Raw genomic sequence first — 16,208 nt, forward strand, 5'->3', positions numbered from 1 at the left:
ATTTTATTTTGTCATTTTGTTCTTGTATTTTCTTCTGAAATTGTTCTAGGGTTTTGTCTGTGTTTTCCTTAATTTTGTCAGTGTTTTCCTTGATTTGTCTCTCAATCCTTTGAAGATATCTAAGTATAACTCTCGGAAGGAAGGTTGGGCAATCCTACTTCCGTAGTGATACTGCCTCGAAAACCCAAGGAGGGGTCGTTATGAGTCAGGGCCGACTCGACGGCACATAACAACAACAACAACAAGTATAACTCTTTTGAATTCCATATCAGGGAGTTCCAAAGCTGTGTCTTCCTCAGGGTTGTGTTCTGGTCTATATCCAGCTCCTTGTTTCTACCACTTTATCTTGTTTCTTTGTGTGGACTGTGATGATCTGTTGTCTCCAAGACATTGTGATGTTGTATTTGGATGTCTGTTAACTGTTTGTGAAGAGCAGTTAAGGGTGAGTCAGGCTCTTCTTGGTAGTTGCTTATCATTGGCCAGTTGGTAGAGAAGGAATTGGTGGCTTTCACTCGGTAAGTGGAACTGCAGGAGGTGCAGGTGTGGTTGCATCATATGGGCACAGTTGCTGTCTCCCACTCAGACAAAAACAATGATGAAAAAATCTTCAAAAGTGTAAAAGTAAGCAGACAGAAAACACACCACATAAACAGAGGATCACCAAAAAAATAAAAGGTTAAAAAAAAAAAAAAAAAAACCCAAACCCACCATATCTGGGGAGGGAATAATAAGAGAAAAGAGGTAGAGTAGGAGAGTAATGAAGGAAAAAATGGGAAAAATGCAAAAAGAAAAACAAGGACTAGGTTTATCCACAAGGAAGTAAAAAAGTGGGAATCAGGGACAGGGAAGAGATAAAAAGCTGAAAACTAGAACCTGGGATGGGAAGAATAAAGAATACAATAAAAAGGACAAAAAAGAATAATAATAAGAGTAATAATTTTAAAAAAGACAAAAAGAAACTGAAAAGGAAAAAATATATTGGCATGGCAGAGCAGGTCACACAGGCCCCGTCAGAGCACAAAGACTGGGATGGAATTCCCAGAGGTGGGTGGGAGTGAGGGATGGCCGCACCTCCGTTCACCAAGAGGGTGTGGGGCAAAAGAGTACCAAGGGGAATATCACACCTTTCCAGTCATTCACATCTGGAATGTCCTTATGGTTCCCAGCAAGTGGAGCCTATTCTTAGGTAGTGTGAGATCTGGCTTCTTCCCTGCCCTCTTTTCCTATGGTCTCACCATAGGGGTTCTTGAAACTGCAGTTTACCTCAAGTTTAGAGAGGGAAGCTATATGCACAGCATATGTAAAAATCGTGGTGCTGTCAGGCCTGTGATCGTAGAAAGGAAGGTTCCTGCATGTCTCGAAGTGGGGTAAAGAACTATTGGGAAGGATAGACGTTGAAGAAAATAATTTTTGAAGATTTCTCAGCTCTGACCAGGATTGTGTTTGTTTTATCTTTAATTGATGAGAAACAAATGGAGAGGAAGTTTTATACTGAAAGTATTTGAGAGGATCTGTTAATCCACTGTTTGAAAGATAATGGAACATAGAAACACGTAACTTATCTCCTTCACTAGAACTTTTAAAGAAAACTTCTCTCTCTAGAATGATTATGACTGGAAGTGGATAATTATTTAGATGACCTGCCAGCCTTTGAGTCTTTGGGTGATACATACCCATCATTAGTCAATCACCATCATGCCTACAACCGTTATTTCTCTTCTCTCTTCAGTTCTCGATGGATGTATTTACATAGTGTGCTCAGTTTGTAAAGAACTAGTTAACTGGTACTTTAACTAACTGCCTATGCATATCATGTAAACACTGTGTTACTTTTCAATAAGATGCAGCTCACTGTTTTCTTTTAGATTAGCTCCAAAAATGACGTTTTCCTATTAGTATATGTTTGAGCTCCCCATGGTTGCGTTGGTCTGTTAAATGGAGCTGCCATGGACCTCTGAGAACCCTGGTAAACAATTCTTTCTTTCCTTCCATGGCCCTTAGTGTTGGTAAAAATCACTGACAAAATAATAACTGTGCAATACAGAGTGTCTTTTCTATTTTTGTTTATGCCTTTACTTGAAACGGTAATTAAATAATGTCAAACTTGCAACTATAACAAAATCGTATCTGCTGTTTGAATGTAACACAGGCCAATTCTATAAACTTTAATCAGGCCAAGGTTGCATGGACCTCAATAAGAAGCTGGCTGAACATCTCTTTTAATTACCTCTATCTTAAAATATGTAAGAATTTTCACATCGCTTTTCTCACTCAAGAAACAATACATGGATAGCTAAACTAATAAAATGTTTGAATAGATACAAATCAAACTTGAAAGCTTTAAACTGTTGTTTTCATCCTGTAAATCAGCTGAGAAAAAGCATACAGTCTGTAGTTCTAAATTACGTCCATAGAGCATTTCAAATCCAGTGAATTAACTCTCCTTCCCACCCCCCCACTCGAGCTCATAAATGTTAACCTCAAAAGTGCCTCAAATTCTTCCACTGAAATAAACTTGAACTGACAATAGCCAGATGATGTAAAATTGGAACTGAAATTCTATCCTTGGCCCATCCCATGTTCTTCCCCATAGGTATTAGAGGAATCATAAGAGAGTTAGTGTTTTCATTCAATGGGAACTACAATATTTGGGCAAAACAGGGCATATAAATTTCTTGCCTCCAGGAGAAAGCAATTACGAGCGTAGAGAAGATAGCTGGCAATAAATAAACAGAACTATGCTAGATAGTGAGTGAGTTTAAGATTTATTCAGAATGACTTCGCTTATAGAAAACAGGCCTTCATATTTATCATATGCCTTCATTCAAGTTTGGTATGGGAACCATGGCCTTTTCTAAATAGAAAGGCTAATTATGTCACCAAGCCATTTTTTAAAATATACATTGTTTTTAAATACATTGGAAGATGCTATAAGAGAAAATTGTACCTATCAAAACAAATAGCACTTTGAAAATGCAGTCTACCTGTGTTAACATTATTTAAGGGAATGGCTACCATTAATTAATCAAGACCCTGGATTGCGTCAGGGTGGTTGCTGTACGTGTGCACTGTGAGCCAGGTGTTATCCCTATCTTGCAGATAAAGAAAATGAGTTCACCAGTAGTACTAAATTCCACTGCCCCTGGCTGTGAACTCAGATCTGTCCAGGTGGTGCTCTTGACTTCCCTGTGCTGTGCCACCTCTTCCATGAACCCTCTCCAGTGGCCCCAGTGCTACTGGAGATGCCTTCTCATTTATTGCGAACACAGTGTGCTATGGGAGTCATTGATGTGGTTCTGGAGAGGAGGCAAGAGGATTTTCATGACAGAAGAATCCTCCTATAAGTAGTCTTATTTACCCTTAACCCCACCCTCGGTGCTAGGGGTTAAGCAGGCAAGGGACTTACTTTACTCTCTGCTAACTGCAGCATCCTTCAGGATGAAACAGTAGTTCCCATAAATCCTCAGGCCACGTCTGTCAGTGAATCCACTGCCTGGAACTCAGATGGGGGACAATTAAGAAGTGGGGCTCTGAGCAGTTGTCCATCTGAGATCAGCAGCTGTTATCTTCATATCCTTAATGGAATCCAAGTGCAGTGTGTTAAAGTCTAGTGGGTCAAATGCTATCTGAGCATATGCTGTGAAACATTTAGTCAGGTGTTGATTTTTTTTTTTTCCAATAGCAATATTGTTACGAGGTACAGCATTAAATGCCCACTCACCCTCTGCTGTCAAGTCGGATCTGACTCATAGCAACCCCTCCTTGGGTTTCTGAGGTGGTATCACTACAGAAGTAGATTACCCAACCTTCCTTCTGAGGAGTGGCTGGTGGGTTTGAACTGCCAGCTTTCTGGTTAGCAGGCAAGTGTCTTAGCCACTATGCTACCAGAGCTCCTAATAATAATTAATTTAAAAATTATCCACCTTTTTTTTTTAGAAGAAAGGAAACAATGTAAAGTTCCAGCCTCCATGTGACCATCTTTCACAACTCCATTCACCTCCCCTGAGGGACCAGCCAGTTTGTTTTCATATATTTCCATAATAGATGACCATAAATAATATGTAGTTTGTTTTGTGTACAGTTTTAAATTTAATGAAATGGTATATCACTTTATAGCACATTTTTTTTCACTCAATACTGCTTGATATTTGATAAATTCTATATTAAAATAAGAGAAACTAATTATACATACTGAAATAAATTCTAGGTTATTTCCTTTACTTTCTGAATAGAATTTTGTCTTGTCCAAATTTATCCATTCTACGGTTATAACAGTGTGTCCTCATGCTGCTGTGCCTACTGCCCCAGTGTGTGAGTCCTCAGGGACACATGTGAGTGGGCTCTAGGGAGTGTAGCTGGAGGAGGAATTTCTGGGTTGCAGGATAGCACTGTTACCATTTTACGAGATTCTGCAAACCAGCTGTGTATGAGAGAGATTACATTTTAAAAATGTAGTATCTCTATGAAACATTTTTTATGAAGACCTGTTGTTTTTAAAATTTAGCCCTGTTAACCAAGGGTAAAGAAGCTCTGGTGGTGTAGTGCCTAAGACATTTGACTGGTAACCAGAAGTTTGGCAATTCAAACCCACCAGCCATTCTGCGGCAGGAAGATGGGCAATCTACTTCGGTAAAGATTTACCGCCTCAGAAACCCAAAAGGGGTAGCTATGAGTTGGAATTGACTCAATGACAGTTTTTTTGTTTTGTTTTGTTTGTTTGCTTAACCATGGGTTAAGTAAACCACAGCCTGTGGGCCATAGCAGGTCACCATCTGTTTTTGTAAATAAAGTTTTATTGGAACACAGTCATCCTAATTAATTTGTGTATTGTCTGTGGATATTTTTGCATTGCAACAGCACAGCCGAGTGAATTGCAATAAGAGATGGCCCAAAAAGCCCAAAATATTGATTCTCTAGCTCTTTATAGAAAAAGGTTGCTGACTCCTTGTAATAATAGTATTCTATTATTTCTCTATTTAATTGTTTTTCATTTTGCTTTTTAAATTATCTAATGTTCAGTCACATAAAAAATAAACAAGATGATTTCAGAATGTGATGGAAGCAGTAAAAAGTGGTGATGTGGATGGGATGGGATGAGTGGCATCTTTAGTTAGAGTAGTATGGAGGTATGAGAACGCATCATATGAGCTGAGACCTGGGAAATGAAACCAAGGCTCAGAGAGGCACAGTAATTTGTCCAAAATCACACAGCTAGTAAATGGCAAAGGTAGAATTTAAACTCAGGAATAGCTCCAAATACAGGGCTCTTTCCTCTGTAATACAGCTGCCTCTAATCATGTGAACACAATATAAGGCAGGTATGTAAGTGCTGTAGCATAAGCACAGGGAGAAGATTTTGTTCTCCTGGACTTGGCAGCCCAGCACCTGGGGTTCTGATGCGTTGAAATTTGGAATCAGTACTGATGACTGGGTTAGAATCACAGTCCCAGCACTAACCTTGGCTGAATCGTCTAGATTTGCAGCCTTCATTGTTTTATGGTGGGACTGGGAGGGAGCGTGTCTGTAAACTGAGGAGAGTGTTTGGATGATCTCCATGGACCCTTCTGGCTCTCACTTTCCATGATGCTATGACTTTAGGAGGTGGCATTTGATCTAGGCTTTGGAGGGTGGGGTGATTTTGACAGGCTGCCTTATAAGTGAAGGAGAAAGGTATTCCAGGTGGTGAAAACAATTTGAACAAAAACCCAGTGGCTAGTAACTATAGAAAGAATTTTGGGAATGGTGTGTAGTGGTCTGGTCTGACAAGGCTAGAGTTTATTCCTGTAGAAGACAAGAAACAAGAAGGGTCTGGCACTGAGCTCAGGGAGGGCTTAAAAGTCATGCTCGAGGAGGTGGGATTTTTTTCCTCTGGAATTACATAATTTGAAGTCGTTGCTCCTTCTTCAGCATCCCTATCAAGTAACTGGCCTCTGTCTATATGAATGGTTCCAGTGATGGAGGGGTCTCTAGGCAACCTTCCATTTTCAGACAGCTCTAAGTGTAAGAAAATTCTTCCTTACATTGAGTCTAAACTTACTTATGTGCAGTATTGACACCTTCTAGCTCTACTTTTTCTGAAGTGTAGATAAAGTCGTTGAAAGATTTTTAATGGTAGAATAAGATGTTCAGGATATGTAACCAATGGCTTGAAGTAGGCATGTGGCAGCAGACATATAATCTGTACCCTGAAGGAGCAGGACTTTACAAAGCCTTGAGGCATTCCATTCATCAAATACGTATTGAGCAGCTATGGTGGGTCAGGGACTGACTGAGAATACAGATAAGGCAGAGTGTGCTCACCCTCTTCTCAGGCTTGTGGAGACTTTGTGACAAGGACTCTGTAAGGTCAGCCCAAGAGTACTTAGGCTGGCAGGTGGAGGAGGGTAAGAGGTTGTGGTTAAGAGTCAGGGGGCAGGTGAAGATTCTTGGAGGTTGAAGAGCAGCTGCTAGTTTGACCAAGGAGACAGAAAAGGGAGAATTCTAGGGAGGGAAGTAGCATGGTCAGAAGTCTTGGAAACATGACTGAATGTTATGAGGAACTGAAAGCTGTTTTGTGATCAGAAATAGTGAAGTGGCTGGAAGTGAGGCCAGCATGGTAGACAGGGACCTGGTCATTGGGGGCCATGTTTGCCTCACGAGGGGTTTTGGATTATATCCTAAATTTGATGAGAAGCCAATATTCTTATAGTTCCCTACCTCCCGGTTTACAGAAGTCATATAAACTCCTTTGAAAAATATGAGGACATAGAGAAAATATGAAGAAATAAAAATCACCTTAAATCTCACCAAACAGAAATGACCATTGTTAAAACATTTTGGAATATTTCTAACCAACGTGTTTCTATGCATAGATACATACAAAAAACATGATTTTATTGCAAATAAAATCTGTAACCTGCTTTTTCTTATGTAATATCATATGCCAGCATTTCCCAGACTGTCATGAAAAGTTCTTTCAACACTTAATTTCTAGTGACTACATATCATAGCCTAAAAGACTATACTTAAATGTGTCACAATGGGTTAAATTTTAAGTTGCTTGTATATGTCACTCTTGCAAATAATGTGATAAACAACTTTGTTTTTAAATTTGCATTCTTATCTATTTCCTTGTTGTTCTCGTTCTGACAGGAAATATACCACAAAGGGGATGGCTTTAACAAAGCATGTTACTTTACAAGCCTTACAATTTGGAGGCTTTAAGTCCAAGGTCAAAGTGCCAGGCTCTAGGGGCTGGGTAAAAGCCCCTCAACCCTGGGGTCCAGCTCTGCCTCCTGCTTCTGGCCCACTGGAGCTAGAGGTGTTTCTTCACTCAGACAACTGCTGGCTGCTGAGGCTGAGAAACCCCAAGGTTGACAAGTAAAAAGGCACAGTCCCGATGTTACCAAATCACACGGCAGGGCCATTAACTTAAGTCCATTGTAAGTCCCAAGGTCGGCAGAGCATAGCAGGCTGCTGAGCAATGACATGGCTACATGCAGGGTCCAAGCGTGCCATAGGTTAGAGACCATTCCCCAAAGCTTCTGCTTGTATACAGGAAGCAGACCATATTCCCTAAGGCACCTACTCAGCTGCTTGTGGTAGATCCCACCATGGAGTTGATTGCCAGTCTCATCATGAGGAATAACTACCACCAGCTGCCCAGACACTCAACCAGGCCCAGCCAAGCTGACACACAAACATAACCACCACACTTGTTGTGTGCTGTGAGTCAATTCTGACTCATAGCAACCCAATAGGACAGAGTAGAACTGCCCCCATAGGGTGTCCTAGGCTGTAATTTTCACAGAAGCAGATTGCCAAATCTATTTTTCCCGCAGAATTACTTGTGGGTTTGAACCACTGACCTTCACTTGGCTGCTGAGTACCGGGGCTCCTTTTCCTTGGGATAGGTCCAGCTATGTTAGTGGTTGCCTTTTAAGTAGCGGCATGATAGGGTCAAGTGTGTATATTTGAAAAATGGATGGCAGCAGTGTGAGGGATGGAAGGAGGTGATCCGGAGACAAGCAGGAGAATGAGGAGGTTAGTAGCACAATTGAGTTAGCACAATGTACAAGGGCATAAATGATAGTGTGGGCAGCAAGGCCAGAGAAAAGGGGAGATGACAGTTATTCTGAAGGTTTTTGTTTCTACAAACTTTATTAAAGCTATAGGCATTTTTAAACTTATTTATTCAAGGGTTTAAGGATGTCTAAGGAGCTCTGGTGGTACAGTGGTTAAAGCATTTAGCTGCTAACCAAAAGGTTGGTGGTTTGAACCCACCAGCCACTCTGTGGGAGAAAAATGAGTCATTCTGCTTCCATAAAGATTTACAGCCTTGGAAACTCTGTGGGGGCAGTTCTACTCTGTCCTATACGGTCACTATCAGTCAGAATCAACTGGATGGCAGTGGGTTTGGTTTTGGGGTTTGGTAAGGTGGCTATAGTGGATATGGGGGAGTCTGTGGGTTGAAAAACTGGAAGGTTGGTGATATCTTTCCCCAGGATAGGAAATACAAGGAGAGGAACAAGTTTGAAGGGTTGGCTTGGGGAGGGGAAAATCGTGAGCTCTGTATTAAGAATGACTTTGAAGGGCACCAGGTAAAACTGTCAGGAAGATAGTTTATAAATGAATCTAATACCTTAGGAGAGAAGACAGAGCAGAAAGTTAAAGGAGCCATCTCCCACATAGAATTAAACAAACAAGCAAAACACCCCCTGTCATCGACTCAATTCTGACTTGTAGCAGCCACATAGAAAGAACAGAGTAAACTTGGCCCTATAGGATTTACAAGACTGTAAATGTTTACAGAACGAGGCTGCCTCATCTTTCTTCTACAGAACGGCTTGTGGCTTTGAACACCAGCAGCCTAATGCTTTCACTACTGTGCCACCAGAGTTCCTCCCACAAAGATAGAGGTGTTGAAACCCTTGACACAAAAGTAGTCCCAGAGATCAGTATGTTTGTGAGAAGAAGACTTGGGACATAACCTGGGAGAGACTGCTTACTCCTAAGTTGCAGACAACCAGAGAAACCAGAGAAAAATCCAGAAGAGAATGGCATTGAGGAAACCAAGAGAGGCGAGAGCTTCGAGGAAAAAGTCATCAAACTGTCAGATGATGCAGAGGTCAAGCAAGAAAAGACTGGAGGATGTCGAAGGGAGGAATTTCAGTCATCTGTAAATGTGGGGAGCGATGACTCAGAGGAATGGTGGGGTTGGAAGCCAGGTTGTAACGATGAGGTGAGGAGTAAATGGAGGAAAGGGAGTAGAGAGTTCATGAGCTAGGATACCTTGTTGTGCAGGACTGGAGATGGCTAGGTGATAGCTAGAGGGAGACGGGGTCAGTGGAGGGTTTGCTTGTTCCTTCTTGTTTATATGAAATAAGGAAAAACTAGATTTCCAGATTATCTTCTGACCTTGATTACCTCTCCAACATTTGCATTTGCCGAGTTTTAAATCCTTTTATTTGTGATTCTGTTTTTGGACATGGTAGGCTTCCAATGAACACTGTTCAAGCTCTCAGCATCTTTCTTCAAGTTGTATTTAGACACATGGAGACCTCCATATAGTCTCACTAGGTTTTAGTAAGACTCCCCTCTCAGTTTTTAAGCTTCAGCACACTAATACATAGACTTGTAGTTTTAAAATTACGGAATATGACTTGTATCCTTGAAGTGTGACCGTTACTTGAAGGATTGGTCGAAATGATGTTTAAATGTTGCAGTTTAGAGAATGCCTTTATTGCATTGCCAAGTGTTGAATGACAGAGAGCTTTAATTCTAACGAGCTCTAATTAGAAAGGGAGAAGAAACATCAAAGAGTGATGTCAACCAGAATCAAAGTGAACCAGAACAAGAAATACTTTTATTGGTTACAGAACATCAGCAATGTGTGAGATAGTCTTTTTCACTTCCTTTACTAACAATGAAAATATTGCAGGCTGTCTCTAGGGGGTTCAGTGTTATTGAACACGTAATCATTGTGATACATGTTTTTTGTTGGTAATGTGATGTGATGTTCTTTGGAGCTACAAAAAAATAATTTATTTTTAAAGATATACTAAATGGGTCTTGTCTTTAAACAACAGAACAATATGGTAACTATTTCTAATGTAGAAAGAAGTACATAGTCAATGCAGTGTATCCACTGGTTGCTTTTGTTGTTGTTAGGTGTGGTTGAGTCAGTTCCAACTCATAGTGACCCTGCGTACAACAGAATAAAACACTGCCTGGTCCTGCGCCATCCGCACAATCATTGCTATGTGTGAGCCCACTGTTGCAACCCCTGTGTCAGTCTATCTCATTGAAGGTCGTCCTCTTTTTTCCTGACCCTCTACTTTACAAAGCATGATGTCCTTCTCCAGGCACTGGTCACTCTTGCTAACATGTCCAAAATACTTGAGAGAAGTCTCATCATCCTCTCTTTTGAGGGGCATTCTGGCTGTACTTCTTCCAAGACAGATTTGTTTGTTCCTCTGGCAGTCTATTCTATGGTATGTTTAACATTCTTCTCCAACACCATAATTCAAATTCATCAATTCTTCAGACTTCCTTATTCATTGTCTAGCATTCATATGCATATGGAGTGATTGAAAATACCATGGCTTGGGCAGGTACACCTTCGTCCTCAAAGTGACACCTTTGCTTCTTAACTCTTCAGAGAGAGATCTTTTGCTAGAGATTTGCCCAATGCAGTACATCACCTGATTTCTTGACTGCCATTTCCATGGGTGTTGATTGTGGATCCAAGTAAAATGAAATCCTTGACAACTCAATCTTTTCTCCGTTTATCATAATGTTATTTATTTATTTATCCACTTGTGAAGATTTTTGTTTTCTTTATATTGAGGTGTATAATCCATACTGAAGGTTATAGTCTTTGATCTTCACCAGTGTTGCTAAATCTTCCTCCAATTTTTTTTTCTCCCAGTTGTGATATAGATGAAAGTTTACAGTGCAAATTGATTTTCCATTTGACATTTCATACACATTTTGTTTCATGACACTGATTGCAATCCCCACATTTTAACAGCTCTCTTCTCACTTCTTCCCTGTGTCCTTTCCTATGCACTCCTGCCTGCTGAGCTTTCTCTCTATGAAAATGCTGCCCTTCTGATCTCCCATGGTTGATTGTTCTAAGGAGTGTACTACCCTGGTGTAATTGTTCAGCTCGTAGGCCTGTCTATTATTTGCCTGAAGGTTAAGCCACAGAAGTGAGTTCAATTCCAGGCCCACGGGTGAGTAGAGGTGGTAGTCTTAGAAGATCAGTAAGCCTTGTCTTATGATTTTGCATTTTGTTCCACATTTTTCTTTCATTCTATCCAGGATCTCCAATTTTGGTCTCTTTCTCAGTGGTTGGGAGTGGATAGCTAGGCACCATTTAGTTCATCTTGTCTCAGTGTCCTGTAGGCTGAGATTCTCATGGTCCACTAGTCCCTTGGACTGTTTCCATGCATCTTTGATTTTCTTCACTCTTCTTTGCTCTGGACAAGGAGAGACCAATAGTTGCATTTTAATCTTCCTCTAATCCTGATACTATGTTCTTCTTTGTATAGTCCAGCTTCTTGGATTATTTGCTCAGCATGCAGACTGAATAAGTCTGGTGAAAGGATACGACTCTGACACAAACCTTTTTCTTGATCTTAAACCATGCAGTATCCTCTTCTTCTATTCAAATGCCTTCCTCTTGATCTCTGTACAGGTTCTGCATGAGCACATTTAACCAATCTGGAATTCCCATTCTTTGAAATGTTGTCTATAATTTGTTATCATCCGCACAGCCAAATGCCTTTCCATACACAATAAAACACTTTGTGGTAGTCTCTGCTTTCAGCCAAGATCCATCTAACATCAGCAATGATATCCCTTGTTCCATGTTCTCCTCTGAATTTTCCTTCAATTTCTGACAGTTCTCTGTCAATGTACTGTTGCAAAGGTTTTTCAATTGCCTGAGGCATTTGACTGCTAACCAGAAAGCTGGCAGTTCAAACCCACCAGCCACTCCTCAGAAGAAAGATTGGGCACTCTATGTCCATAGGGATACTGCCTCAGAAATCCAAGGAGGGGTCACTGATTTGGATCCAACTCAACGGCAGTGAGTTTGGTTTGGTATTTTCAGCAAAATTTTACTTGCGAATAATATTAATGATCTTTTTCAATAATTTCTGCATTTTATTATATCACCTTTCTTTGGAATGGGCACAAATATGGATCTCTTCCTGTCAGTTGGCCAGGTAGCTGTCTTTCAAATTTCTTGGCATAAACGAGTGAGTCCCTCCAGTGCTTTTGAAACAATTAAATTGGTATTCTGCCAATTTCTAGAGCATTGCTTTTTGCCAATGCCTTCAGTGCAGTTTGGACTTCTTGCTTCACTACCATCAGTTCTTGATCATATGCTACCTCCTTGAAATGGATGAAAGTCAACCAGTTCTTTCTGGTACAGCAACGCTGTATTCCTTCCATCTTCTTTTGATGCTTCTTGCATTATTCAATATTTTGCCCATAGAATCCTTCAGTATTGCAAATTGAGACTTGACTTTTTCCTTCAGTTCTTTCAGCTCAAGAAAACCTGTTCTTCCCTTTGGTTTTCTGACTCGGGGTCTTTGCATATTTCATTATACTTTACTTAGTCCTCCAGATCTGTCCTTTGAAATCTTCTGTTCAGCTGTTTTACTTCACTTCTTCCATTCACTTTTATTTATTTATTTATTTTTAATTTTGATTTGGGTGAAGGTTTACAGAGCAAATTTGCTTTCCATACAGCAGCTCACATTCACTTTGTCTCATGTCGTTGACTACAATTTACCACAATGCAACAGTTCCCCTCCTACTTCCTCCCCATAGTTACTTCTTCCCTGTGTCCTTCCTTGCATGCATTCCTGCCCCCTGAGCTGTCTCCCTGTTCATACACAGCCTTTCTATTCTCCCATGATTGTTGTCTCCAAGGAGTGTATCTACCTAATGTAAATGTTCAGCTCATATGCCTGTCTTTTGTTTGGCTGGAAGCCATAGGAGTGGGTTAAATTCCAGACCTGAAGGGCAGCTAGGGCCATAGTCTCAGTGGTTCCATCAGGCTGTATCAGACTAGCAAACCTGCCCCCCCTTTTTATTTTTTTAAATGATTTTGAGCTTTGTTCCACATTGTTCTCCCACTCTATCCAGGATCTCCTACATAGATCCCCCTCCAAGTGGTTGACAGTGGTACCCAGGTACCATCTGGTTCTTCTGGTCTCATAGTCATATAGGGTGAAGATCACTTGTACTAATTGTTTCCATGCATCTTTGGTTTTCTTCATTCTTCTTTGCTCTGGAGGAGAGACCTGTCATTGCATCTAGATGGCCGCTTGCAAGCTTTTAAGATCCCAGTTGCTACTCAACCAAAGTAGGATGTGAAACAATGTTTTGTGTGGTATGTTATGCCAATTGAACTTGAGGTCCCCTGTAACTATGGTCCCAAGCCCACAGGTCCAACTACTCACTCCCTCTGGGTAGCTGGCTGTGGCCAAGAAATGACTACAATCTCTTCCATTCACTTTTGCTACTCTTCATTCAAGAACACCTTTCAGAATCTCTTCTGACATACATTTTGTTCTTTTATTTCTTTCCTGTCTTTTAGATGACCTTTTGCATTCTTCATGTATGATACCCTTGAAGTCATCCCGCAACTTGTCTGGTCTTCAGTCATTAGTGTTCAATGCATCAAATCTGTTGTTGAGATGACCTCTAAATTCAAGTGGGGTATACTCGAGGTCATATTTTAGCTCTCATGGAGTTGCTTTAGTTTTCTTTAGCTTCAATTTAAACTTGCATATGAGCAATTGATGGTCTGTTCCACAGTTGGCCCCTGGCCTTGTTCTAACTGATAATATTGAGCTTCTCCATCATCTCTTTCCACAGATGTAGTTGATTTGATTCCTTTGTATTCTGTCCAGTGAGATTCACATGTATAGTTGCCACAGTTTATGTTTTTTAAAAAAGGTGTTTGCAATGAATAGGTCATTATTCTTGCAAAATTCTATCACGTGGTCTGTGTCTTTTTTTTTTTTTAATCACCAAGGCCGTGTTTTCCAACTACTGATCCTTCTTCTTTGTTTCCAACTTTCACATTCCAATCACCGGTAATTAATTATCAATGCATATTGATTGCCTCTTTGGTCAATTTCAGACTGCAGAAGTTGGTAAAAAATCTTCATTTTTTTCATCTTTGGCATTAGTAGTTAGTGCATAAATTTGAAGAAGAGAGGGGAGAGGTGACTGCCACCAAGAAAGTAGATCCAGGAGTGGAGCACATCCTTTGGACCCAGTGTCCCTATGCTGAGAACCTCCTATACCCAGGGAAAGAATGGTACCAAAACACATGGAGATCTTTAAGGGACACCTGGCCCATAGATGTTGAAAAGAAACAAGGTCCTTCCCCCAGAGCTGACAGAGAGAGAATGCCTTCCCCTAGAGCTGACAACCTGAATTTGGACTTCTAGCCTCCTAAACTGTGAGAGAATAAATTTCTGTTTGTTAAAGCCATCCACTTGTGGTATTTCTGTTACAGCAGCACTAGATAACTGGAGCTCTGGTGGCGTAGTGCGTAAGGCATTTGACTACTAACCAGAAGGTTGGTGGTTCAAACCCACCAGCCACTCTGTGGAAGGAAGATGGGGCAGTCTGCTTCCATAAAGATTTACCACCTAAGAATCCCAGTGGGGGTCACTATGAGTCAGAATTGACTTGATGGCAGTGTGTTTGTATTTTTTTTTTTTTTTTTAACTAATACAGCAGTCCCCATGTGTTAGAGTAGAGCTGTGTGCCATAGGGTTCCCAGTGGCTGGTTTTTTGGAAGTAGATTTCCAGGCCTTTCTTCTGAGGCACCTCTGTGTGTACTTGAACCTTTCGATTAGCAGCTGAGTGCTATAACCATTGTGCCACTCAGAGATTCCATGCCAGTTGTGGCCTCTATAAACTCATGGTCCCCAATTTAGTTAGGCCCTCTGGTGGCCTTAGCAATCCTTGTTTGTTTCACTAAGCAGTTTCCCCCTGAGTGGCTCTTCTGCACTTTCACCCATCTTTAAATTTCCTCTCTGCCACCTAATTCTTCAGTCTCAGAAGGTGATCTTGACTGCTGCATTTTTGAGGCAACCGGACAAGAACTAAACATTTACCCTCTTCAACCCCATCACTACCTACAGTTTTCTCTCAACTAGATCACCTTCTGGCTGCTTTCCTCGCTTTCTCCTTAACTGTCACCAGGCTGCTCAAAACAGTAGAGCCTACTTGTTTACATTCCTGCTCTCTGGCTTCCATTGAAACTACTCTTGACAAGATTACCAGTAACTTAACTGTGAGAGCCTGTGGGATGTATTCCAACCTTCATCTTATTTGGCCTCTCTCTGGCATTTTAACATTATTGAGCTCTATTTCCAAGCAACTCTTTTGGTTACTATGAAAACTCTTGTCTTTTGGCTTTTCTTCTAGGCTAGGTTTTCATAAAATCAAAGTTACCATTGTTCTAATAACAGGGAAAAAAATGAAGTATTTAATGTTTTACAAAATGATGACATTTGCTGTGAATGCTTATGATTTTGTATTGTACTTTAAAAAGCAGAATATACTTTTATAATATAAATAAATATGATAGAGTCAGTATTTATTATACCTTTAAAAAAACCCATATATTAACGATTCCTTGTTTTCTTCTTACTTAGTTAATGAAGGAGTTCCCTCTCCTGAGTATGTTCAACATCCATGAAAACCTTTTAGAAGCCCTCCTGGAACTGCAAGCCTATGCTGATGTTCAGGCAGTCTTAGCAAAGTACGATGGTAAGTCCTTGGGTATTTTTATCTACTTGAGTATTCTGTCTTTTTGGTATCTTTCAGTGATTAAATTAGAAGTATCATTTAAAATTGCACATCACTTTGATAATATCCTCTTACAGCATTTTCACCCACAGGTTTGTGATGAGGTTTTGTAGAATCTTAGAATCCCATGGTTAGTAGGGGTCAGAAATGTCATGTGGCCTGTGCCACGCTTGTTCTGCTTTTCATCGCTTCCAGCAGGTTCCCTTGTACTATCCCTGTCAAGTGATTATGTGCACTCATTCATTACCTCTGGCGTCAGGAATCACTTGGAACCTCTGCAGGCGGCACACACCCTACTGGGACAGCACAGACTGGTAGAGGGCTTGTTGACTTGTGGCTGCTCCTGTTGGTCGTTGTCGTAGTCACCTACTACGGCCATA

General features: G+C 40.7%; 1 protein-coding gene across 1 annotated transcript in view; it reads left to right on the forward strand.

Moving 5' to 3' along the window:
* Positions 1–16,208, forward strand: part of ST7 (suppression of tumorigenicity 7) — a 428,986-nt gene that overhangs the window by 331,590 nt on the left and 81,188 nt on the right. The window contains exon 10 of the mRNA XM_042782770.1: positions 15,675–15,789. Within this exon, the coding sequence (XP_042638704.1) occupies positions 15,675–15,789 (115 nt within the window). The remainder of the gene's footprint in view (positions 1–15,674; positions 15,790–16,208) is intronic.

Source organism: Orycteropus afer, unplaced genomic scaffold (genome assembly GCF_000298275.1).
Source record: "Orycteropus afer afer isolate SDZICR_OR568_19922 unplaced genomic scaffold, OryAfe1.0 scaffold00462, whole genome shotgun sequence".
NCBI classification, from domain to species: Eukaryota; Metazoa; Chordata; class Mammalia; order Tubulidentata; family Orycteropodidae; genus Orycteropus; species Orycteropus afer.